We start from the raw sequence: 25521 nt of genomic DNA, 5'->3' as shown, positions 1-25521 counted from the left end.
TGTAGATCATCACCATCGTCATTTGTGATGTTTGTGATTGTGGTGTTTTCTCAGTTTGATTTATTCAAGCGTTCTCCATTGTGAGATCAATAAAGGCTTGTCTTAAAACGATTCACGATTCCTTCTTTTGGGTTGAGAACCACTTTTGCTTTATACGATTCTGGATTCCAAACAAAGCAGCGTTCACACAGAAATGGTCTATTCATTGTTTTATTTTGAGGTTTTGACAGTTTTGTCTGTGAAAAACACAATATTTTACACACTTTTTTTGTAATACACTTTGGTCATAATAAAAAGACTATACACAGAAGTTAAAAGGTAAAAAGCTAACTATCTACTCTCCGGTCGCCGCAGTCGTCATCTCCAGCGTCTGCCTGGACTATGTTACGGCTGTGATCCACCAGGGGGGGCACGGGGTGAGGGGCCTAGGAGGACGAAGGAGGAGGAGAAGCAGGCAAAGGTTCAAACTTTCCGCTCTCGCTGGACTCGCTCTGTTGCCTCTTCACCATTTCCCGGGCTACGCATGTCACCTGACCGTTGGCCACTGTGTAAGATCCATTTCTGTAGAATTAAACAATACATATGTCATTATCACCGTCCATTTTGATTTTCATAGTGTCTTAATTTCACAGATGAGTTTGTCGTTAACTCACCGTTGCGATTCGGATCCGTTCTGCATGCCGGGCTTTGCGAAGAAAAAGGAAGTCCACCAGTGGCCAGAGTCCTGCCTGGGAAGCCCTGATGGGGAAAAGAGGATGAGCTAAAGTTAGCAGAGGGTTTAATGCTGAGTCATGGTTTAGTTCCCAAAAGGGGTTGCAGTATTTGCAGTACCTGGGTGGTGTGGGATGACCTCTCCAGTGTACTCAGCACTGCCACATGAGCTGCTACTCGAGTTGGACCCCAGGCGACCTAGAAAACAACCAGAGGGGGAAAAAACGGCTTGTTTAGTCCAAGATGGGAAGCACTCCTTTACATTTACTCAAAAACATCGACTTTTTGGTTTAACTGTGTACCTTTACTTTATGTTGACAAGATTAAACTTGATTAAACTTCTCATAAACTCACTTTGTTATGGTATATTGTCAATCTCATAAAATACACATTATTTCCATGTTTTGTTTTGGATTACGGTGCATTGAAACATAAAACTACTACTACTACTCACTACTTTTTCCTCCCACTTGTGTAAATAAATGTAAAAATGTAAGTGAAGCGGCTCTTACGTCTGTAGTAGTCGTGGGTGGCGATGAGAGATCCGCCTGATGGGATTGCTGCCATTTTCTCTGACCGTAGGTGGCACGTCGCTCAAAGTTGGAAAACGGTATCCTGTGAAAAAGAAGAATTATTAATCACTTGGCATCAACACAACACAGTAAGTATCTAAGGGCGCGTTCACACTTGTGTTTTTGGTCTGTTTAAAGCAAACTCTGGTGCACTTAAGAGGAGAAGCTCACGCCTGTGGACCTGCGCTTGTTTGCACCAATACAGGTCTGAACGTGTCCTCGTTTTAAAAGTGTTGCAAACTTTGAGTCACCGACGCTGAGGCCTATGACACACATTGACAGCACAATGTGAGCGATGTGCGCCACAGTTGTGCCTTTAGTGCGCGGTGATAAAATAGAACCCCCCCCATCTCAAATAACCAGACGTGGAGTGACCGGGTTGAGAGTGTCAGGTCACATATACAGCTGGTCACTGTGCACGACCTCGCTGCATGCCACCCTGGCACGGGCCTGAGCCAATGTCCTGCTCACAGGGTCAAGGTCCAACATGTTTAACAAACCCAAGCTGCCAATTTTCAAAGGGCCAAGCCATATATAAAAAATAAAAAAAAACAGCTTGCATGAAGGTATAGCGGTGAATTTAAAGGCTATGCAAGATAGATTTTGAAGCTCATTCAGACCAAAAAAGAAGCTGTTCCTATGTTAGGAGATACTAACTTTGACTCTTTTCATGGGATCTGTAGGTTTTCATGTTAAGAGTTTCCAACTTTGAGACCAATGAAATGATTCTGTCTTATCATTTGTTATACTACACACATGATGAGGCTACATGTAAATATTTTGAAGGCACGTCTGTAATAAACAGTGGATGTTTAGTGTAAGCATCCCAAGGTGACCTGGACAAACATGTTCTGAGCAGCCGGCTAAAAGCAGCGCGGCTTAATCACCAGGTGAACAACAGGCGGCTTTAGGGATTTTGTGAACTGTTTGTGCACTTCACAAAATCCCATATACTGCGGGTACCAGGCTGCAGCTGGGAAACAAGGTGTCTTTTGATCACAAATGGAGGAAACCGGTTAGATGTCCAAAGAGTATCCAAGCAATGTGTGTGAGTTGGAGCACAAATGGGACACTTATGCAAACCAGTGATCAGACTATTATTAATGAAGCATCAAAGAAGAATATCCTTGTCTTTAGTCTGTATTATAAATAAAGAAAGGCTGCCATATAGAAGCTCTCTTACCTTTGTGCTGGTTGCTGTCGCAGGCGGCTGGAAAGTGCGGATGAAGAAGAGGACTAGTTGTGACTATGGCCCATTAGTAGAAACAGTCTACGTGACCGCTGCAGGTCTCGACTACTGTTCTTTCTGCCATACGAGCGTCTGATCGAGGCTTTTATACGGTCTGAGCTGACCCGGGACAGGGGAGACACGCGATGGGCGGGGCTCCCCACTGGCGCGAGGACAACAAACGTGCTCATGTTCTCAGCGGTAAGAGGAGAGGCCGAGTGCCCAGAAGCTCAGTGACGCCACAGAACCGGCCCAGCTGCTCGACCCGAGACTCTTCCAGAAAACGGTCTTTTACAAACCGCGCAGTCTGACCGAAAATGCCATATGGCTCCTGAATAACGCATTTGAGGGCAGCTGCCGATCAAGGCTTTAACTTAAGTAGATACGGAAACAGCGTGGCAGTGGTGTAGGTGCCATGACGTGGTAGTGATAAAGCAATACAGTGTAACTCTTATTTGCCCTTAAAATAGTATTAACCTCTTAACCCCCGCCTTAACCGAGCACATTTTCTCCAGTTCGGCTTCACCCACATCTAAAAGTTTATCTTACAGCCTGTATGCGCCACGTGCCTCGTTTGAAAGCACAGACAGAACTTAGTTGGTCTTTTTCTTCGCTTTTTGTGGGTTTTTTGTTGCGTTTTCATCAGTGTTAATTTCGTTGACTAAAATATTGAAAAGGCAAAATCTCTCGCACACTGTATACTTGCAACACCAGTGCTCTTTCTTTAATTGTTGACTAAAATATTAAATTATTTTATTCTAAAATAAGACCAGTGTTAATTTTGACAACATATTTTAATTTAGTTTTAGTCTTACTAAAATGTAATGTAATTTTAGTCTAGATTTAGTTGAAAAAAACGTTTCAATTTTAGTCTAGTTTTAGTCGACTAAAATTAAGACGAATTTAGTCGACTTTGCATTGATAATAGTCATTATAATCATATTTAATCCTGTTCCTCTGCTTCATGGAGCTGCTCCACATGAACAAAACTCAGAGCTGATCCTTTGGCAGAATTTACATGATCTGAGGCTCTTTCAGACGGTCAATAGAAGTTTGGATGATTTTAGTCTCTCCTTTTCATTTTTATTTAGTCATATTTTAGTCGACTAAAATATCTGGACATTTTAGTCATTGTTTTAGTCTCATGAAAAACTTTTAATTTAGTTTTAGTCCAATTTTAGTCGGAAAAAATATCACTTTGACTAAAATTAAGACTAAATATTTAGTCGACGAAATTAACCCTGAATAAGACTAAATAAAAATGAAAAGGAGAGACTAAAATCATCCAAACTTCTATTGACCGTCTGAAAGAGCCTCAGATCATGTAAATTCACTGCCACAGCTCTGAGCTTTGTTCATGTGGAGCAGCTCCATGAAGCAGAGGAACAACATTAAATATGATTATAATGAATATTATCAATGCAAAGTCGACTAAATTCGTCTTAAATTTAGTCGACTAAAACTAGACTAAAATTGAAGATATTTTTTTTGACTAAAACTAGACTACATTTTCGTCAAAAGACTAAGACTAAGACTAAAACTAAAGTTAAATATGTTGTCAAATTTAACACTGGTTTTCATCCGTGTTTTCGTCTCATTTGCGCCGCTTTTTTGTTGCGTTTTCTAGTTCTGTCGATTTTTTTCACGTTTTTATTTGATGCCAAACTGGAGAAAATGTGCTCTGTTCATGTGGGGGGTAAGATGTTTAGTATCCTACAATATATTTTAGCCTAGGCCCCAAAATTACAAATAATTCATTTATTGTTTACACTGCTGTAGCCATAGACCTATCTGGAAACAACGTCGTCACAGTCCCTGGTGGTCTAGTGGTTAGGATTCGGCGCTCTCACCGCCGCGGCCCGGGTTCGATTCCCGGTCAGGGAACTCACTTTTGACCGAACGCCATCTGCTGGCCATATTGGTAAATGGTGTCAGCTTATATAGCGCTTTTCCACCTCCATTAGGCACTCAAAGCGCTTTACAGCAAGGATCCACTCACCCATTCATACTCTCATTCATACACCAATGCAGGCAGAAACTGGTACATCACATCCTCTTGCCCACAGCCTGACAGCTTCTCGACTGGAGAGCAACAGTGTAACACCTCATTTGAAAGCTAAGACCTGCAAAGCTGATCCTTGATCCTGATTTTTTATTGCGTTGTAGCCGCGTTTCTTTTGAAGCATTTTTGTCACCTTTTTGTCGCTCTGTAGTCAGCTGTTTGTTGCATTATTGTTGCTTTTCCAGCACGATTGAGTCTCCCTTTTATGGTTTCTTTTTCGCTCTTTTGTTGTGTTTTCATCCTCGTTTTTGTGTCTGCTTTTTTCAAGAAACTTTTAGATTCGCTTAAAGCCAACTGAGAAAATGTGCTCAGTGCAGGTGACAGGTGCAGGTTAAGACATTAAAAGGCCCTATATCTGATTTGTTTTATTATTATGATTATTATTATTTTTACAAATGAGGAAAGAGGAAGCCACTAAAAGAAAAGTGCTCCAAACCTTTTCCCAACACATTTGTAGCATCCTAATTCTTCACAGGGGCGAGTTTATGGGCTCATTTCACAACATGCAGGCTCACTTTTCAGGGTCACTGTCGCAGGCTAGAAAACTAATTCATGATTTTGAAACAAATGTTTATAACTAGATGCCCAGTGTTTTTCCCACAGATTTTGGTCTAATGGTGGAAAAAAAAAAAGGTACAGAGCCTTTAATACTGTAAATCGACCATCAAAAACATTGAACCACACACAACATCATTCAGAGACTTTAATTGAAAAAGGTATTTTGTACAAAAATCTCAATAGACCTATTTTACTATAACCATTAAGGTCAAGGAATGTTTCCTGTCTAAAGGTGTAACGTGTTTGTATTCTGAAACGGTGAAATCACTATCAGCTGCTCTTAATCCACACTGTAATCCACTGTCTATCAAACCTCTCTTTAAAAAACATAAAAATACAATTCATTCGGCATTAACACAGGAAAAAACCAACATGCATCCACTTGCATCAACACACGAGACCTAACCATGATGTGAGTTTGCAGCATTACAGTTTACGTCAGTGCAGTTATTAACATTCATGGGAGTTTAGTTTTCAGAGTGGAATGTTTGAATGTCTGTCAGTGTCAATAAAACAGAGTCTATGATGAGAGAAGAAAAAACTGTAGAAGGAGAAACTACTTTGCATCAGCGGAGATGAGTTCATGGACATTGTTTCGCGACTCTTCGGGCGTATCCTGAAGGATCTCCATTAGCGGCCTTTGTGCCCGTCACCTTACCCTGTAATTAAAACCATCAGTCATCAAGTCAATCATTTGTTTTTATTCATTTATTCTTCAGCCCACCTTTACGTTTCCAACCATATCTTCAAAAGACTTGAACGACGGGGAGCTCCTGTGGGCAGAGAAAGAGAGATTATGCAAAATAAGGCAAACAAAAGTCTAAAAAAAAAGTGGGAGCATTTTTACCTCATGGCTGGCATGCTCATGGTGTGTCTATCATAAAAACAAAACAACAAAACGAGTCATTTAAAACATTATATTGCAAGAAACAAACACATTTATGCGCTCAGATCTTACCGTGGAGGGCTTGGAAGAGGGAGAGCCCTAAAAGTGGAAGACACATTCAAATTAATCGCATGTTTATGTAGGTAATTCCATACAGCACTGTTTCTCAGACTCTTTCTGTTACCAATTAACAGTCCGAGAAATGAATGGGTTGAGCAAATGTAATTCAAATCTTTTATTAATAATAAAACATTGAGGAAATCTCCAGGGAGCTTGTGATACCTCATCTCTGCCAGCCTCCTGGTGATGGCCTCTCCCACACTGGACATGGCAGTGGAGGTAACATGCCCCGCGTAAGTGAAGCTCTCTTTGGTCCTCAAATAGCTGCAGGTAAAAATAGGCATCACATCACTGCACATTATTCATCGATAACCTCATTAAAAAAAGGCTTATTTACGTCAGTGGGTAATGGCACACCTGGCTCCCTGTGATACAAACCAACCAGTCGCTTCTGCTAAGTCAGGCTGTAAGGCTATTAACGGGGCAGCGATCCTATTTGACCTGGACAATCCCATCACTTGTTTTCATGCGCTAAATCCCTCGACAACATGTGCACATACGGAGCACACTTTCGGAGCGGATGAGATGCAATGCGGGCATCGTATGGGCGCGCGGGCACAGGATGAGTAACACTTACGCATTGGAGTGGCTGATGTCATCGAGTGTGGCAGAAGCTGTGAGATATCTGCAGACACAGGAGAACTCACTCAGTAGGATTACACCGGTCTTAGCGAACAACAAGGCCGTCAGTGTCCATTAGTTTGTTATGTAACTGGATAAGACAATGCGCGTACCCTTGTGCAGGATCGAGTGTTTTTACAAAGCTCGCTGCGTGTTTGTTACCACCCCCGTACCGCACGGCATGGGGTCAAAAGTTGGGTTTACTTACGGAGAGGAGGTCTGGACGTCTTGCCAGCCTTTTGACAAATTCTGTTTGATGTTGGCCAAGGGGCTCAGGCCAAGCTGCCTCCTGATATCAGCTGCGTATTTCTCTTTGGCCACTAGCACTTGTCGCAAAGTCTGTATCTCGTCTTCCACCTTTGAAAGACCGAAATGAACAGACTCAGTGTGTGGGCATTGTCTTTGGAATTACTTCATCACACCTGATAGTTATAGTTATGCTCTATTACCTTTGCAAGCTCAACCTGCAGGTTTTCTTTGTCCTCTTCTGACAGTTCAGGTGGGGAGCATCCATTGCCTGTGAAGTTCATTGATGAAGTCCCAGGGAAACCTTAACATATTTACATAATTACTTTATGTTGGCTGCTTTTTAAAAAGTTGCCCTGCACGCACAACAAACTTTTAGTCAACACACTAACCACACCGATTATGTTGTTTGACTCTCGAAATCAATACGTTTCACTTGGAGCTGTCCGAGGTGCTGAATCCCTGTAATGTCCACTTATCGCAGCTAATCGGCTAATGCTAACGCACGCTACCTGTTGCACATGCTGGTTAGCTCAATAAACTACAGCAAACTCGTCTTTTCTTTCAAAACTGCACAGATATATTCATGTAATAAGCACAATATACTTACCTTGTCGACTCATAGCTGCCACAATCACCGCGGGCGGAGTGTTTTGAGTGGGGAATTTGAGCTCTTTGTGTCCATCCAATCCGCGCATGAAACGCCAGGATCAACTGGGAGCTCAGGGCTGTTTACACTCTGAGCACTAAGCCTCAGCACATCTGCCAATGACCACCAGGGGGGGCTTTAACCGTGCGGGCAGAAAGTGCAAGATTGGACAAATCATTTAAATTATAATTGAGGGAAAAACCCGCAACTTTCAAAACGATAGCAAAAGCTGTCACTCTTTCTGATTTAAGCAAACAATCACCAAACCTATGCAATTCATTCACAAAGAGGCTGAAAATGTGTAATCAAAGCTGTAATGTAGAACAACTAAATCTATGAATGACCTCGCTTAATATAAATGCAGGCTGCACACTGGCTGTTGTTGGAGTAGTCGTTGTCTCCATCTGCTGGTACGTTTAAGAACTTCAGTTCACATGAAATCAGCCTACGATACAAGTACTCGGTGTGCTCTAAATTATTTGTTCAGAAGTTCTCAGACTTTGGTATGGGTGGATTCAGAAGGCTTCAAGGCTCCTCTGCAGGTCTAGAGACTTTTTCCTCTTCTCCTTAAGAGTTAACGGTGTTGGGTAATAACTTTGTACATGTATGGACCCTTTAATTGTTTGTAAACAGCCCGGGCTTAGCTGGAGGCGGGAAGCTAGATTCCTATCTATTTCCATTGTAGCTGTTGCCATAGTAACAATAAACAAATGTCTAGCTGTTGTTGGAAATAATAACCTACATAAACCTTATTTTATCGTCTCCAAGTGTCATTCCTCTTGTTCTTGCACCTTAAGTCACAACAGGATCACGATATTTAGTTGTAGTTTTATTTCTCTTGATCACTTCCTGCCTCCAGCTGATGTCACTGTGATGTAAGCAGCGAAAGGGTCTGTTTAGAATACGTATCCAGAATACTCTTTTTGAGTGACTATGTGAAAGGGGGGCTTTCACCCCTCCTTTCACTGTGTGGGGGAAGTGGTCAATTATTTTGCTTTTTGTATTGTTTGGTCATATGGTCTAGTTTAGTTTTATTATTGTTTTGATTGGTTTAGTGCTGTTTCATTTGTTGTTTATGTTTTTTAGGTTCCTGTAATCAAGTATATTGCTTTAATATGATTTGATTATTGTTTGTATAATTTGTGATTGCGTATTGCTTATCTTTGTTTTGCTTTGGTTGTTTTAAAGACCACTTTGCTCACCTCCCTTCCCTGTGAAGTGGTTGCTTCCAGGTGGGTGAGGTGGGGCACTCCTTCTAATACTGGAGGTGTAGAATGGTCTGAGAGAGCAGTTTGCAGTGAGGCTGAACCAGTTTTTTTTTTGTTCGTCTCCTTTGTTTCTTTAAGTTAAGTCCTAGGCTTTTTGTTTTGCTTTGTCGTTCATGTTTTTGTAAATAAATCACTTTTTTGATGCCTCCTCGCCTGCCTTCATGGGACATCCGGTAACATCTTTACAGACTATAATCCAGTAAAGGAATACATTGCAGTTCTCAGTAATTAAATTCCAGTTCCATAATCATATATATCATAACAATAAGAGAATGAAAATATTAAAGCAGCCGGAGGTACGTTTTTTGCTTTCCAAATTAGAGGTAGATAAATTCCTAACAGGCGATGTAACAAGTGTAGCTGCATGTCTTTAATCATACACCGCTTTTATGCGTGACTATAATGTAAATCAATGTGAAAGTAGTCTAAGTATTCAGAATACAGTACTCGGATTGGAAAAGTAACAGAATACATTACAAAAACATTTTAAGGCAAGTATTCATTACTCAGTAACTAAATACAATTTCAAAGTATTCTCCCCAACACTGAGAGTTAACCAGGTTTAGTCTCATTGTAGACCTGGTTAAGCCACTGGTTTATTTATTTGTTGGTGGTATTAACTATTCAAAGCTTGAGCTTCACTGTATGTGCCAATTTCTCTTATTTCAAATTATAATCTGATTTTATTGGCGTGTATTCAAGTTGTAGTAGTGGAGGGATGCTCTTGTTTAGTCATTATTATTATTTAGACCTGGTATAGTCCGAATACAGAATGCCAAGCAGAGGTGAAACTTGGAAAATTAGAAAGTGCATTAATTTCTATTATTCAGCTTAAACTGTGAACTTATATATGATATTATAGACTCATTACTTGCAAAGCGAGATACTGTACGTATGGCCTTTATTTGTTATAATCTCATAAAATTAAAATCTTTTGAAAATGGACTCGAAGCCATAATCATCAAAATTATAACAAAGGCTTGACACATGACATTTGAAGAAACCAGCAATATGTTTTTAGACTTTAGCACTCAATAAAGGCTTTTAAAATGTAAATAGAGAATTATGATGTGGGAGGAGTGCCTTTGTTTTTCTTTAAAGGCACTTTGCATGTAATGAGTCTATATCATGTATTAGTTTCACATTCTAAGTTGAATTACAGAAATAAACGAGCTTTAGAACAACATTTTAATTTTACGAGTCTCACCTGTATTTCCTTGATGTTTGGTGTGGGCCATTTTAGAAACACAGCAGTATATTGTACAATAGCGGCATTAAAATCTATTTCCCTATTCCTGAGATTGTCTTTGTTGCGATAATAATCCATTGCAACAAGGGATGCTCAAATGTTCAAGAACATTTATTCAACAACAGCAAATCAGATCAACAATCCACTTGTTTTCATCCAAACACACGAGGACCATGCTACAACAGAAACTGTTTAAGGTTTATACTTTATATGGGTAAAGTGTATGTACAAGCAACAATGAAACCATTTCTGCTCAATCCAAAGGTTTTACAACACCGGGTAAAACGACAGCCGATCGATTTTTACAACATGGCGAAGTATAAAATAAATAAAATGAAAATTGCATCATATAATCATTTCACTATAATTACACTATATGGAGTTGCTTCCTGATCGTGGATCCATTATAGTACTCTTTTTTTTTTTTTCTTTAAACACACAGTGCATTCAACTAAGAACATTTACATTAGCGTTTTTCAATATCTCAATGAAAAAGCCATGACAGATACATCTATTTTTCATCAAGGACCACAGGACACACACCACAGAGGTCAACATCCGCACTGTTAATAGCATAGGGCGGGCAAGAGGAGCTCACCGGTTGTAAACAGTTTCAAAACACGTCATTAGCGTCTATGGAAGAGTGGCGAAGATGTACACGGCAATTGGTAACTGTTTGTGGCAAATAAAAATAAACAATAATATACAGTATATAGAAAGTCAGAAGTATGAAAAGTGTCCCGAGCTGCCTGTAGTGCTGGCTCAAATGATATACCTAAAATAAAAACGTTACTCTACATATAGACAATATGGATAATTAGTGGAGCAGATTAGGCTCATTCTTTTTGGCTAAATCTTTCACGTTTTGATACAAGCGCAAAATTGGACAGGGACCTCTCCGAAAAGCTGGACACCATTTTCCTGGAGGGTTTTCTACTATACTTTATGGGAGTTTACACAGTCCAGTATATGATGGAATTTGTTGGAACTTGCCCCAGTTCAGTCCATTGACATTTCTATTGTTGTCATAGTGATGGTTTTTGATGGGTTTTTTTTTTTTCTGCGAATAGTTTTGGACCAAGACAGCATTCCTGACAAACATGGCACTTGTATCATAATGCGAACCGTTTTCCGCCTAATCTGCCCCGCTAAAAAGGTCACAGCATTAGACTTAATTCACCAAAACAATATCTCCAGACCGCGTAAAATGTTTCCCTCTTTCTATCAAGACTGTTGCAAATAGTAATGGCATCACACAGCAACATATGAAGTCACAAAATCGAGCTCCTTGGCTTTATGTTGACTAAGTTCATTATTTAAACGCTTGTTGAACTCGTTCAAGAAATCAAAGGTTTCAATTCGACATTCTCACAAGATGAAGAAAAATGTCTACGTTTGACTAAAATGTACAGTCTGGTCAGAAAGAGAAGAAAGATAAAAGACTTTTAGCACTGACCACAAACGCACACATCACAAGTGGCACCTCCCAGGACCACGACTCGTTATAATAAATCTATTCTTAATCATCTTTATAATAAACTCTTTTTGAACACATTGCACGTACGAACCTTGCAAAGTAAGAAATGTCGCCATAGAAATGTTGTTTATCTCAGGATTTTCTGGTAACCAAGAGTGCATGCTACAACATGATGCAACACATACTGCAGGTGGGGGGACAGTGTTGTTCATGGAGATAATTTTGTTGTTTTGCTGTTTGCACTTCAATTGCATGGAATATGAACAGATAAAATGTAAAGTAGGAGGATATGCCTGGATTAGTTCTTTTTTTTTTAAGCCATGCTCACTTGGTTCCTCCTCTGCATGGCTTTCTGTGTGGAGTGAAGAAAGAGTTGCCTCCCTCACGTAGACACAGGCAGGACCGAGGGTCGTGGGGTCGTAGGGTTGGGAGGGGCGTTAGTTGAAGCCGGTGTCGGTGTGGTAGGAGTAGTGGCCGTCCGACGTGAGGCCGGTCGTCTCTGTGGCCGAGGGCTGCAGCATAATGGGGTCCCCGCCGGCTTCTGTCAGGACGCACAATGGGCAGGCATGTCGGTCAGCACAGCCCCAGCAAATATTGTATTAAAAGCACACATTTCCATTTCACACACCCATTCAGCAGTTCCACACACTCCAAGTACATACACACAGAAATAAGCTCTCATTGTGGTTGAATTTAATTGTCCTGTTTGTTCAGAGCTATTAATAATGTGGTTCAAGATGCGGTTAGAGTGGGAAAGTTATGAACAGGGTGGAAAGAGGCTTTGAGGATGATTTGGGTGAATGGACTCAACTTATATAGTGCTTGTCTACCTCTATCAGTAAGGAACAAGACACCCATTCACACTCTCAGTCACACACCAATGTAGGCAGACACTGGAGGCAAGTAGAATGAAGTGTCTTGCCCAACAACAGTGTGAATTTGTGGGAGCTGGGATTCAAACCTTCGACCTTCCGATCACGAGACGACCCGCTCTACCAACTGCGCCACTGTGTTGGGTAATGGGTTTAGTTAAAGAGACTAGATGCAAGTTGGTCAATTTATGCTCACTACTGCCACCTCAGGTCTTACGTGTAACTGCAGTCTCTATATTAAAGGGGGGTATTATGCAAAATCGACTTTTTCAAGCTTTACATCATGTTATTATGTCATTCCCTCATTAAAAACATGCCTGAAGTGTTGCCTTGGCACATTCACGTATTTTTGAGCAATCTGTAAAAACTCTGATGGCAGCCATTTTAGGGATAGGTTTGCCTGAGTCCTCCTAGGAACGCCCCCACCTCCTGGGGACGCCTCCGAGCTTTCGTCACCAGCCGAGCAACCAACCACTGCTCCTCAGCAGAACCCCCTCCCCACTGATGCCACAGACAGCGTGTGGAGGGGGCGTGTCGGAAAGAGTCAGAGGTTCTTAAAGAGACAGAGGCCTATTTCAAGACATTCGCTACAGCCATTTTGAGAGAGCAATTTTATACAAGGCAGTTATTCTAATTTACTGCATTTACAGACCAACAGAAGGTTTCGCCATCATTGTAGTGTGATATAGACTGGTGCTATGTGATTGAAAAAAGCATAATACCCCCTCTTTAAGCTCGGGCATGACGGCTCTTAGGACCCGAAGTAACAGCTTTTAGAGTGACAGTGCAGGATTTTAGAGGCAGTTGTGGTGAATAGGTCTGAGCTCATTCTATACATTAGGACATGGCTGGCTTTAGAGGGATGAAAATACTTAGTTTGAACACTTTTAAACTCCGTATAGTCCCTTTAAGGCAGCAGGAGGTGAAGATGCCATAAAGCGTGAAACAGCAGCTGTTTCACGGCTCATTTCATTACTTTGTTTTGTGGGGACAAAGGCAGGCTCATGTGGTTCTGTGTGAAATACTGCATATGTAGTAATGTATGTAGTAATGCAGAAATATCCTAAAGGAAAACCAGTAAATACTTTTTTCTTTTTATCTATCTGGTATACTTATTTCTCCATGATGCTAAAGTGAGGTTATCCGAATAGTAATATCGCAGTTCATATTTCAGTCTTCTTAATAAGAATAACGATGCATTTTATTTGTATTCTGCTTTTAAAGACACTCATAGACAATTTAGTTATATATTTCAGAACTTCTTTAAAATGTGCACTAAGAACTGAATATTCACTATAAAACATACACCACAAATTGTCGTTGGAAATCGAGCAGCTCGACGTAGATATATCTATTTTGTCACTTGGGGGTTTACCCTCACCTCTCTCGTCCGATTGCAGCTGTGCCTCCAGATCTTCAGGCGACACGTAGAATTCCTGGTCCGTTGTCTCTCGTGGCCTGGGTTTACATTTGCCACAGCAGCAGTTACAGCAGCAGCACAGGCAGCAGCAGAAGTAGCAGCCAGTGGCCACTCCACACAAGAGAAACAGAGCCTGGAGGGTAGAGGGGCAGCCCAGGGAGTGAGTGCTCACACTGACACTGATTTACACAGGGTTGTGTTGTAAAAACCAAGGAAAAGGGATACATTTAAAAATCAATACTAAACACTTTTCCAAATAAGGAAAATACTGTTCTAAATGCTGATTCCTTCTTTCATTAGGAAGATGAACAACACAAAAAGCAGTGAGAGCAGTTTAGCGATTAATTAACATTTCTACAATACTGTAAGCAGCAACTATAGAACTAAGATCAACAGTTACACTATGGGGGTCATTTATCAAGGGCAAGTGCTGTATAGAAGCGAGTGCAAGCTGAAACATAAAATATGCTGTTTTTGTGGACATGTTGTGTCCAATTTACCATGTGAAATTGCCTGCATTACAGTATTAGGACCCCAAGTTTGATATGTAAATGAGAGAATGCTGTGTGCTACTCGTTTTGAGCAAATGTTTGGTAAATGACCCCTCATGTATATTGTAACACCTCTCAATGATGTAACCATATGCACACGTAAAAGACTCCAGCTTCACCGCAGACTTACCTTGGCCCACCAGCTTGATAGGACAAAGTATGTGTTGACGTTTTCTTCTCCAAACTGCTCAGCCACGTACAGACCCAGAGAGCCGTATTTGTCATAAATATTCCGCTTGGTGGGGTCGTTCAGAATGGCATGGGCATTGTTTATCTCCTTAAATTTGTCGACTGCTTCTGGATTATCCGGGTTCTTATCAGGATGATACTTTAAGGCCAATTTCCTGGGGGAACACCAATATGGCAACTTAAGATACCAATAGCCAAGCCATGCAACTTGCACTAAAGCAAAGTGATAACCTGGTACTAGGATGGAAATAGCAGAGTAATATGGCGTAACCAGAAACATTGCATATCTACTTCTATATTATTATAGCACTTTTCCAGCTACATTAGGCACTCAAAGCGCTTTACGGCAAGGAACCACTCACTCATTCATACTCTCATTCACACACCAGAGTCAGACACTGGAGGCGAGGTGGGTGAAGTGTCTTGCCCAAGGACACCACGACAGGGTGCACCCGCAGGAGCCCCCAACCTTCCGATCATGAGACGACCATCGGCGCCACTGTCGCCCCTTATCAAGGTTAGACCCTTAGGTTATGGTAAGGATAAAGGCTAAGATGAATTAAACTACTATGAAATCCATGAGGCATGTGTCCTGTTTCCTTTTAATTTTCATGTTTCACTCTTATACTATGCCATTTCCCTCACAAAACTATTCTATTATGAGGCTGAATGTACATCATGAAAATGCTTTAGACATCTTTACCTGTAAGATCGCTTTATATCGTCATTTGTGGCCACTTTTTCTACTCCCAGAACAATATAGAGAGACTCTCCAGCTGTGGAGAGTGACCGCTGTCTCTGGTGCTCGGCCATGCTGCGTCACCCAAACTGAGCACACACAAAAAAAAATAATGTCAATCATGCTTGAGAGGTTACACAACAAATACAATGGGAGGGATAGGAGGGTCAAGAAGGAGGCCTACTTTTAGAAAAGACATAGATACTGTAGCTGGGCAGCATATCAGTGAATCATGAATGGCTAAAGGGCTAATATTGTAAGAATAGGATAACTAGCACAAAGATGGAAAGAAGAAAATAGACACATAAAGGGTTTTAAAACTGGGGCAATTGCAGTTAGAAGCTGCTCTAACACTGTGGGTCTGCAATGTTGGTTCGTCACAATGCTGAATTCACCTTATCTCTCATCTTAACATTCGAAAAAAGCGGTTTATCCAGTATTGCAATAATAATTTCCGGATACATCGAGGCTCCAGGGCCATTCTGAAGCCTGTCATGGTGCGCAAACGGTGGCCCCCTCAGTCTACTTGATGGAAGTCATACATGTAGCTCGTTTGCACATGTTGGCCGGGTCGTTTTGACAGCCTGTAGCAATTTGCCAATCGACTGGTTGAAATAGTTTGTAAAGTCTATAGTGGAATATCTGGAGGAAGGATTGGACAGTGACTGGTGTGCACATAATCTCTGCAAGCATCAGCAGCATCACCACCACCACCTTAGCGCACAGCATCCATATTGGTTCCTGGCCTACTCTTGGGTGCAGGGGATGGATGGGGCGTCAGCAGTAAATTTCAAGGGCAGGAGCTCATGTCTCAGGGGGAAGCGCATAATCCGAAACGCTCGAAGAGGCTCACCTTTCAATCGGCTCCGTCACGTTTCAAAACAAAGATCCCGAAGCCTCCTAATATCTGACAGTGGAGCGTGACTATGGCCGCATCTCGCACGTACCCGCTACAACCATGGACAGCTGCAGCAGAGACGCCCCGCCCCCCGGTACCCTACGGCGACGCAGCGTGCGCGCTCCCGAGCTGGATGATGTGAGCCTGACTCTGGGAAGATGATGATGCTGAAGGATCGTTCAGATCAGGGACGAAATTTAAAAGTAGCAATAAACGACAGTAGTTTGCAGAGAAAATGTGTCCTCTTTGTTATTTAGTTGAGTTGAGGACTTTTCGCTTGTTCGCAGAAGCTTCTTCAGGTCAGAAAATGTGACAACTAGACCCAAGCTAGAGGTGTCTGAAGTAAGACTGGGAGGAGGGAACAAGACTGCCAACAACCACCTATTGAAGTTGTTACAGTATCACTAAAGTCTTAGTTATCCTCTGATGAAGACCAACAGATGTGATGGATATTAGCATCAACAAATTTAAAGGACGGTCGTTCATCTGATTTTAAAAGGGCCATTATAGTAAGGGGAACATGGCAAAAATGATCTCCGTTACCCCTCTCTCAAACCATCTGTTCTCCAACTGTAAAACTACTGGCTTTTAGATGGAGGTGCACAGCCGAAGGTGGACCACTGTTGTTTTCCCTACGATGCTGGGATCATTTTGAAGAGAGGCTGCTTGGTTTCCCTGTAATGCTCACTCCAATCTTCCTGACACTGAGAGGAGGACACTAAAGACACTGGGATTGTGTGAAAAGAGGATTTGCGGAAAAAAGGGTTTATTTAAAGCGTTACCGATTCAGCTCAACTTCATCAGGGTAAGACACATCACTTACCCTGATGAAGACTCTTTTGAGTTGAAACGTATCGGCAACGCTTTAAATAAACCCTTTTTTCTCCAAATTCTGAGTGCCTCAGTTCATCTTCTTTTCCGTTTAAAGTATGCTTTTCCCCACGAGTTTGAAGTGCATTTGGTTTCTAAGTTTGTTTGCTATTTTCTTTTAGCAAATTTACTCTTCTACTACGCGGTGATCCAGCGAGCACTCTGCCTCTTCTCTTCTCCACTCGGATTTTGTGTTGCCTGAAAATCCTCTGCAGTTACTCATCTCCTGTTACGCATCAGGGGATGGCACTCCTTTTCTTATGAGATAAGATAAGATAAGATATTGATTTATTGATCTCACAACGGAGAAATTCACTTGTAACAATCGGAATTCAATAAGATCACTCAGGGTGTGCAACAAGACAGGAAATGTGCAAACAGTTAAATAGTAGAAAAAAGAGGTATCTTATGTACAAGAAGTAAAAGCAAAAATCTTAAGGGGCGGAATTACAACAATAAGGGAATGAGAGTAAATAAAAATAGGATAAAAATGAGAACAGATTATAAAAAAGTAGACTTTGTCTCTTGCCTGTCTTGTCTCTTGGTTCTTCCCCATATCAAAGGACCATCTTGGGTATCCACAGACTCAAGGCTTCATTAAAACCCAAGATGGTCCTTTGATAAAGTGTCCAGTAACATAATGACAAAAATGACAATAATAATGAATCATCATCATTAATAATCATCATTAATAATTTAGCCTGATATCAGACCCCAAGTGTTGTTCTAGAGCTGTGGTTCTCAACTGGTCGGTTGGGACCTAAAAGTGGGTCATGGAACTGAGTTGCAAGACCATTTCTTTTAATAGTATAATAACACCATCTGTTTAACACCATCTGAGTCTGTTAAAATGACTGTTAGCTTGTTTTCATCATGATGTTAGCTCATTAGGCTTATCTAAGGCTAATTCAACATAAATATGTGGGGAAAATACAATAGTTTGCAAGATAATATACAACAAATACATTTTTTTTTGGGACACAGCTCGTCATGCTGGCGTGATGGTGGGTCCTGACACAGTTGAGAACCAGTAGAGGACTAAAGGGCATTTTAAATGGCTGTTGAAATTAGTTTATGATTCCTAAATTCTGCTCTCATGGCCTTAACATTTAGCTGACATCTGTGGGCTGAACCATCAAAGCATGTTGTGGCTATTTAACTTACATAGACATGGACAATGGACTTGCAAAGGCCTTACAGACTGATAGAGCAGAGCAGGACATGGAGGAAAGATATTTGACAAAAATTATCCATCCTGCTTTTCTCTTTCTCTCTCCTCCCCCTCTGTCTGTCTTCATCTCCGTTCTTTCTCTGTCCTCCCTCTCTTTCCTCTATTCTCTCCACCCCTGTCCTCGCTCTTCTTTCTTGAAAACCCTCTCATTTTACATCCGCAGACCTACAGTAGGCCCACCGACAGAGCCTGTAGTCTTCCTTGTCCACGTGCAGAACCTGTGTGTCCTCGTCGTTGAACGTTGAACAAACAGAGCACATCGTTCTCAAAATGCAGGGCTACTAGTGATACCTCGAGCTTCAGAGGTAGAGCCTTTAGCTGGAATCAACATGAGCTGGAATCAACTCCCAGCTCATTTTAAAGAAGCAGATACAGTCTCTACATTTAAGACTAGGCTCAAAACGTACCTCTTCAAATTACAGTCAGGTCAGATTGGTAAAGCTCAAACCCACAGCCTAAAGCAAAGCTGCCTTAGGAGTGACATTGTTGTGGGAAGTATAATGGTACACAGAGCGCTATCCTCTAGCTCTTCTTACTGCATACTTTGTCTTTTAAATATGATACAATATTTCCTATTACCTATAGTCTGTTCATCACTTTTTACATGGTGTCCCCCTCCTCTGTTTCAGATGGCCAGTCATTAGTATCACAGTCTTCAGCCCTATCCGTCCAGAGGGGCTCCCATCTGTCCTGAGTCTATAGCCTGTCCGTCCATGGGAGTGGATCTCTCATTCTGTGGTTCAGGTTTATCTTTTCTCCCACTGTGTTTTTGAGGAGAGTATAAGGACGGGGGAGGCCCTGGAGCTTGTTTCCATCTGCTGCTGACGCTTATTTGGACATTATGCTTGCCTGGACACATTTGCCAGAACATTACATTATTTTGTTTATTGTTTTGTTTCATTGCCTTGATGTTTGGTGCAGCACTGTAAGGCAACTTATCTGATCGATAATTTGCTTTACAAATGTAAAGATACAAACAAATTTAAGTCTAAGTGTGATTTCTGGTCATATTAGTATCATGTTTATCAGCTAAGGGCTTTACTTTTGTTCATTTCCTTCACAGCAACAGCACGTCCTGGCAAGAGCCTAAATTAATAACCTGATATCATAAAACAGGGTTGCATGAAACTAAGCAGAGGTGACAAATGACTGCACGCACTTGATGAGTATATGCAAGATGGATACAAACATGGAATTAGTCTGTTCCATTCATTCAAACACTCTTTTTTGTACCGGCCACAACCTAAAACACTGTCGTCTTCAAACCATGGTTTCAGACAGTGAAGACGATTTCTTTGAGACTTTTCATCTACGGGTGATAGATATTTCCATCAATTTGTAAAGAACCATCTTTCAGTGTTGATTCCCAGTTTATTCCCATGAATTCCCTTATAAAAAAATGTCCAATTATGAAAATCATTTTGCAACCCTATAGCTGTAAGTAAGATAGGCCAAATGTAAAAATAAGAATAGCCAATGCCATAAGTCCTCTCAATCATGACAGACAAGTATTGTTTGTTGTGTAAGAAGCACCAATCTGCAATCAGGCGCACTTAGGCTTTTCTAGAAATTCTTACTTTTACACATTAACATCTTTAATATCAATATAGCAATGAAAATGAGGATGAAAACACAATAACAAAGAATGAAAATGAAAAGCAACATTTACAACATTAAAAAAAAGGATGAAAAAACGACAAAAAGGTGCCATAAAGGAGGCAAAAAACACAACAAAAATGTGAGAAAAGGTTACGATCAGTGTTGTTGGTGTTACAATTGAGTCATTCCTTTTTGATTTGGAACATTTGGATTGAATTGGGATTTAGTGCTTGTGAGCTAGTGCTTAGTCTGGCCCCTAAAATCACGCACCACCAAATAAAACATGCATTGACCCACGGGACACGCGCGCCATGGTTCAATAAACAAATTGCCAACACAACACGATTAATCTGCATACGTTCTATATGTTTTTGAAAGTGAATTGATCATTAATCGGATGTGTGTGTTGTTTTTTTTGCACGTCCTCCATCTTTCGCAGTGGAGAAGAGTTACCTCAGCAACCGTGACGTAGGCGCTCAGGCCAATCACGGATGCCACAACAATGATGAGCTCTCGCGAGATGTCCGCGCTACCCTGGTTAGTTAGCTAACCTCAATAAGGTGGAATTGTCTTCGCGTAGCTTTCTATTTACATTCTTCAAAACAAGGACACTGGTCGAGGCTTGTTGATCTTTAACCCCCCCCGGCCTGTGAAAAGGGACATCTGGCGGATCTGTGTGCAGGTTAGTGGGAAGTTTGCGCACAACGGGGCTAACAGCTGCGGCTCGTACGAGGAGGAAATGCATTTGTTTTGGAAGCGGCGACAGGTTTTCTATTAAGTGTTTCGTGGACGCAGTTTGCCGTGTAACGTCACGAAAAATAGCAGTTTAGGCGTTTTTTCCAATAGGTCTCCTGCGCGGCGTCTCTTATTAACAATTTAGGCATTTTAGCGCCGCACATCTGTCATTCTGAGCGTGCAGATACTAAACATGGCCAAGCTGTGTCAGTCTTTCTCATGTTTCCCTGCTCGACTTGTGCCCGCAGATTCCCAATGATGAGTTATGCCGAAAAGCCAGAGGACATCACAAAGGAGGAGTGGATGGACAAACTGAACAATGTGCACATACAGAGGGCAGATATGAACAGACTCATTATGAACTACCTCGTGACTGGTGAGGCATTCCCATGATACACTGGTTGTTACAGTGCATGTGACACATATTGGTGTTATCCCCCCCCAAAGTGTTGCTTTAAAGTTTGGTGGGATGGTGCCCATTTAGAGTTTTACACCTGTCAAGTGGCAATTTTGTGAGGAAAATTTGTTGGGCTGTTTGATATGGGGAAAAAATGGCAGTATTCGGTCAGATATCTAGTTTTGTTAACCTTTTACGAGTGCTTTTTCTCCGGTTCGGCTTTACCCAAATCTAAAGGCTTCTGAACTGGAGCTTACAGCCTCATCTGAAAGCGGAGCCCAATAAAACTGATCAAAATAGATTTTTGTTCCCTTGCGTCACTTTTTTAACGTTTTTGTCATTGCATAGTTTGCCTCTTTTTTAATAAGTTTTTAGCAGGTTTTTTGTTGTTGTTTTTGTTGCATTTTTATGTTTTTTTTGGTCACTTTTTTATCAGGTTATGTTGCTCTTTTGTTGAGTTTTTGTCACTTTTTTAGTTGCTCTTTTGTCGCGTTTTCGTCTCGTTTCTGATGCTTTTTTCCCAGAAGCCTTTAGATTTGGGTAAGGCCAAACTGGAGAAAATGTGCTCGGTTCTGGTGAGCGTTAAGAGGTTTACAATTGTGCGATAACTTACTGAACCATTCCAACACATTTACATTAAATGATAAAAAGCAATTTGGGTTTTTCTCCAGCAAATTATGTCAAGGCTTAAAATTCTAAGTCAACCTAAATTAAGGCTAAAATTTACAAAGTGAGGAAAAGTTTAAGTTAGTAAAGTTACCATGGATTTTTGTTTGCAAAAAAATATGCAAATGTCAGTTAGATGGAGGCGCTCAGTAATTTTGAGAGATATTGTGGATATTGCATCATCTAACATAGCGATAATTATAATTTGTTGATAGACGTATTTTGCAGCCCTGATTCCAAAGATAGAGCTGGGACTCATTCTTTCTTATTCTTACACTTATTCTTACATACTTAGAATGTCTTCCTCTGCTTTAAATTATAAAACTTCACAAAAAATGTCAAGTAACTATGTTCTGGGGAAATAGTCTTAACTTATTGCATGCACTTTAACTGTGCCTCACGTATATATTTTTTCTCTTCCCACAGAGGGGTTCAAGGAGGCGGCGGAGAAGTTTAGGATGGAGTCTGGGATTGAGCCAAGTGTGGATTTGGACTCTTTAGACGAAAGGATAAAGATCAGGGAAATGATCCTTAAGGGACAAATACAGGAAGCTATCGCCCTCATCAACAGTCTGCATCCAGAGCTGCTGGACACAAACCGATACTTATATTTTCATCTGCAGGTGAGCAGTTAAGTTAAGTTAAGTTAAGTTAAATCTGTGCTAGTTGTGTAATTACGGCCCACGCAGTTGACAAAATCATGGATCAATGGATTTCTGACATTGTTTGCAAATGTTTTTTATTTCTGCAGCAGCAACATTTGATTGAGTTAATTCGGTTAAGGGAGACTGAGTCGGCGCTGGAGTTTGCCCAAACACAGTTGGCCGAACAGGGAGAGGAGAGCCGCGAGTGCCTCACAGAGATGGAGAGGACACTCGCACTCCTGGCTTTTGACAACCCAGAGGATTCCCCCTTTGGAGATCTGCTCAACATGATGCAACGGCAAAAGGCAAGCTGTGTTACTGTCTGTACATTTAACATAAAGCAACAGTGCTTGATTTGGTTGCACTTTACAGCATATAATTATAGTCTTTACACTGGCTTAAAGTTATGATTTATCATATCACCATGGGACAAAGTAGAATACAAGGTGTGTCCTAGTTCCCTGAGCAATTAGAAGATATAACATGTTACTACTGTGTAAGGAAATCCCATTGTAGTAGAGGTTTTCCAAGTCGTCATCTTCTCACTCGTCTCAGAGAAGAGAGGCAAGACGTTCTCAACTTAAACAATCCAGTCCAGTTAACAATTTTGAAAGCCTCTACAATGATGGCAAATAGATGGAGGACGTAAAGGCACCATGCTATTCCTATAAAGCTGAAAGGTGCTACCACTGATTTTTCTTTTATGTTGAATTGCAGGTATGGAGTGAGGTCAACCAAGCCGTGCTTGATTATGAAAATAGGGAGTCCACGCCGAAACTGGCGAAACTTCTGAAGTTGCTGCTGTGGGCACAGAATGAGCTGGATCAGAAGAAAGTGAAATATCCCAAAATGACTGACCTCAGCACAGGCACCATCGAGGACCCCAAGTGAAGTCTGTGAATGTCTCCACACTTTATGATCTGTCAGTGACTGTGTGACAACAAGGTAACTCATATAAACTATAAGCTATGTTGTTTTTCTTTTATCCTTCATTAGAGGCAAGAGTTATTGTGCAAACTATAAATTACTGTATTTTCTGAGTGAAAAAAGTAATAACCAATTTCAACTTCAACATTTTTGTTAAATCTTGGATATAATGAGAAGTAAACAGCTTTTTGTATTCTGTCTTATTATCAGTATTATTTCAGTTTTTTTAATTTATCACCAATAACACATTTTCAGTAAAAAACAAACAAAAAGTGCACAATAATTAAATGAAATAACTGTATTGTCCATTTATAAGAAATATAGATGTTTTCAAGTGACATCCTTGGAGGTCAAAACAACAGCAAGCGCCTGCTTGGAAGGCCAGCAGGCTAATGTTCCTACACTGTCTGGAGCACTGTGACCAGCTGACAGTCCCATGTCCAAATCCACACAATCTCGACCCTAACCTTCAGGCGAATCCTAAATCTGTGGGGAAAACCACAATGATACTACAGGCGATGCAGCTGGGGAACACGGGTACGTCTGGCGTCTAGAGGTGCCACTGTTTCCTGATGCTCCACGGCAACAGTGACTGCCCTCCAAGTGTTGTCACTGAAAACTGCCATAAAAAGCAGTGATTATCTTTTATCAGAGCTTCAAACATGGAAATATGTTGGCCTTTTAAATGTATTACAAAGTCTCAGAAACCTCTACAATTGAATAAAAGCCATGTTATCTATTGTTACTGTTTTCACACAAGACTCTTCAAATTTATAATGAAAACTTAAATCTTAGGAACTATTTATTGTGTAGCTATTGAGCTATAAAACATTACACCTATAAAATGTTAGTTTTGAGAAGTGGCTTATCACCAAATTGAGTTGCCTTCTTTCTATGGTCATTAAAAGGCAATATGGTCAAAAGCATTTGACCATTTTTTGAAATCCTTTTGCTGAAAAAACCTTTTGGGGACATTTTCCGAATTGTTTTAATGTGTAATTTCAATCACACAATTTCAAGCATTTGTGACTTATGTCCAACCAGTTTGCATTTTCCTTTTTATGTTGCATGTATATTTTGTGTGGGATATACAACGTTTTTAATTTGTTTACTTTTTTGGAGAAACTTGCTGCTAGTTGTTTATCGTTTTAAGTTTGATTTATTGCTATGTAAAAATATTGAGACTTGGAGAGCTTGCATCTCTTTTATTAATGAAACATTTTTAAGATCAAATTTACTATTATTAAAATAAATTAAAGATAAAAGTTGTGGTGTGTTATTTGCCAAGCTTTGACCTTTTATTTAGATTCATGAATGAATGCCCGAACTACTTGAGCGTAAAAGATTTTTATTTGAACAATGCAATCCAACAGACAAAACAAACATAACATTTTTGAAGAAAAGGCAGAAGAGAAACAGCATTTCACATATTGTCATTTTCATGTTCAGATGCAGTTTACAGATTACAGATTTTCTCATAGTGTTGAAAGTAATAATAAACCCATAACTAAATCATGACCCAACTGCAATATAAACAAGGAAAAGGCCAAATATGTATGCAGACTGATGAAGACTAAAATTGCAGATGACCCTGAGAACTATTGAAGTTGAAAATCAAACAAAGAAAAGTTTGATAAGAAGTCTAGAGCCAGATTTATTGATGACAGCAAACAAGTTCAAGCAAACAGGCAAAGAGGCTTACGTACTGTACATTCATCATCTCCCATGTCCTCTTTGACAAAGTCCACAGATCATTTTTATATGACATGCAGTACATGATGTCTTGATTTTTGGTGCCTCTAGTGAGACAGTCTGTCCTTGGTACATATTCTAATCGTATAAGAAAGGTAAAAGCGTTATACAGCTATGTTATCTTATCCCAGTATCCATTCATGATATATGGTCTAATTCTCTTTGGCTTACAATTAGAGTTAAACAAATGGAAGTAGTAAGTCCCACAAAAACAGGCCACACACTATGAAGCCTCGGCGTTAATTCAACCTGGGAGAGTAATTTCAGCATCACCTGCCTCCAGCCAATGACCGCTTCCGTGAGGGCCACACCTCCACCTCAGCCATCAGTGTAAGAGCCGCACCTCCGTAGCAGCCAATCATCGCCCTCGGTTCCGCTTTTAGC

At 40.7% G+C, this 25521-nt stretch overlaps 4 protein-coding genes across 5 annotated transcripts; 1 reads left to right on the top strand and 3 right to left on the bottom strand.

Moving 5' to 3' along the window:
* Positions 1 to 201: 201 nt before the first annotated feature.
* LOC306964964 (pancreatic progenitor cell differentiation and proliferation factor B-like) lies at positions 202 to 2749 on the bottom strand. Its single transcript, XM_079559141.1, has 5 exons — positions 2467 to 2749; positions 1224 to 1326; positions 832 to 909; positions 654 to 738; positions 202 to 561 (listed from the first exon to the last, which is right to left on the bottom strand). The coding sequence occupies exons 2-5, from the start codon at positions 1276 to 1278 to the stop codon at positions 426 to 428; spliced, it is 354 nt and encodes a 117-aa protein (XP_079415267.1). The 5' UTR covers positions 1279 to 1326; positions 2467 to 2749; the 3' UTR covers positions 202 to 425.
* Positions 2750 to 5621: 2872 nt separating this feature from the next.
* tpd52l2a (tpd52 like 2a) lies at positions 5622 to 7833 on the bottom strand. Its single transcript, XM_079558649.1, has 9 exons — positions 7615 to 7833; positions 7208 to 7308; positions 6967 to 7115; positions 6715 to 6762; positions 6300 to 6401; positions 6090 to 6116; positions 5979 to 6005; positions 5856 to 5904; positions 5622 to 5790 (listed from the first exon to the last, which is right to left on the bottom strand). Exons 1-9 carry the CDS (start codon positions 7700 to 7702, stop codon positions 5713 to 5715), a joined length of 669 nt encoding a protein of 222 aa, XP_079414775.1. The 5' UTR covers positions 7703 to 7833; the 3' UTR covers positions 5622 to 5712.
* A 3373-nt stretch (positions 7834 to 11206) lies between these two features.
* On the bottom strand, positions 11207 to 16418 carry dnajc5aa (DnaJ (Hsp40) homolog, subfamily C, member 5aa). 2 transcript variants are annotated; one of them, XM_079557901.1, is made up of 5 exons: positions 16272 to 16418; positions 15383 to 15507; positions 14621 to 14834; positions 13901 to 14072; positions 11207 to 12188 (listed from the first exon to the last, which is right to left on the bottom strand). In XM_079557901.1, the coding sequence occupies exons 2-5, from the start codon at positions 15490 to 15492 to the stop codon at positions 12085 to 12087; spliced, it is 600 nt and encodes a 199-aa protein (XP_079414027.1). In that variant the 5' UTR covers positions 15493 to 15507; positions 16272 to 16418; the 3' UTR covers positions 11207 to 12084. The 2 variants fall into 2 exon arrangements, with proteins under 2 accessions (XP_079414027.1, XP_079414028.1); XM_079557902.1 differs by having other exon boundaries at positions 11207 to 12185.
* A 4098-nt stretch (positions 16419 to 20516) lies between these two features.
* gid8a (GID complex subunit 8 homolog a) lies at positions 20517 to 24576 on the top strand. Its single transcript, XM_079558633.1, has 5 exons — positions 20517 to 20698; positions 21000 to 21127; positions 22241 to 22437; positions 22566 to 22763; positions 23176 to 24576. The coding sequence occupies exons 2-5, from the start codon at positions 21007 to 21009 to the stop codon at positions 23347 to 23349; spliced, it is 690 nt and encodes a 229-aa protein (XP_079414759.1). The 5' UTR covers positions 20517 to 20698; positions 21000 to 21006; the 3' UTR covers positions 23350 to 24576.
* Positions 24577 to 25521: the final 945 nt, after the last annotated feature.

This window comes from Gobius niger (assembly GCF_951799975.1).
Source record: "Gobius niger genome assembly, chromosome: 6".
In the NCBI taxonomy this organism is placed as follows: Eukaryota; Metazoa; Chordata; class Actinopteri; order Gobiiformes; family Gobiidae; genus Gobius; species Gobius niger.
Note: the sequence above shows the minus strand (reverse complement) of the source record. Positions and strands in the feature narration are given on the sequence as shown.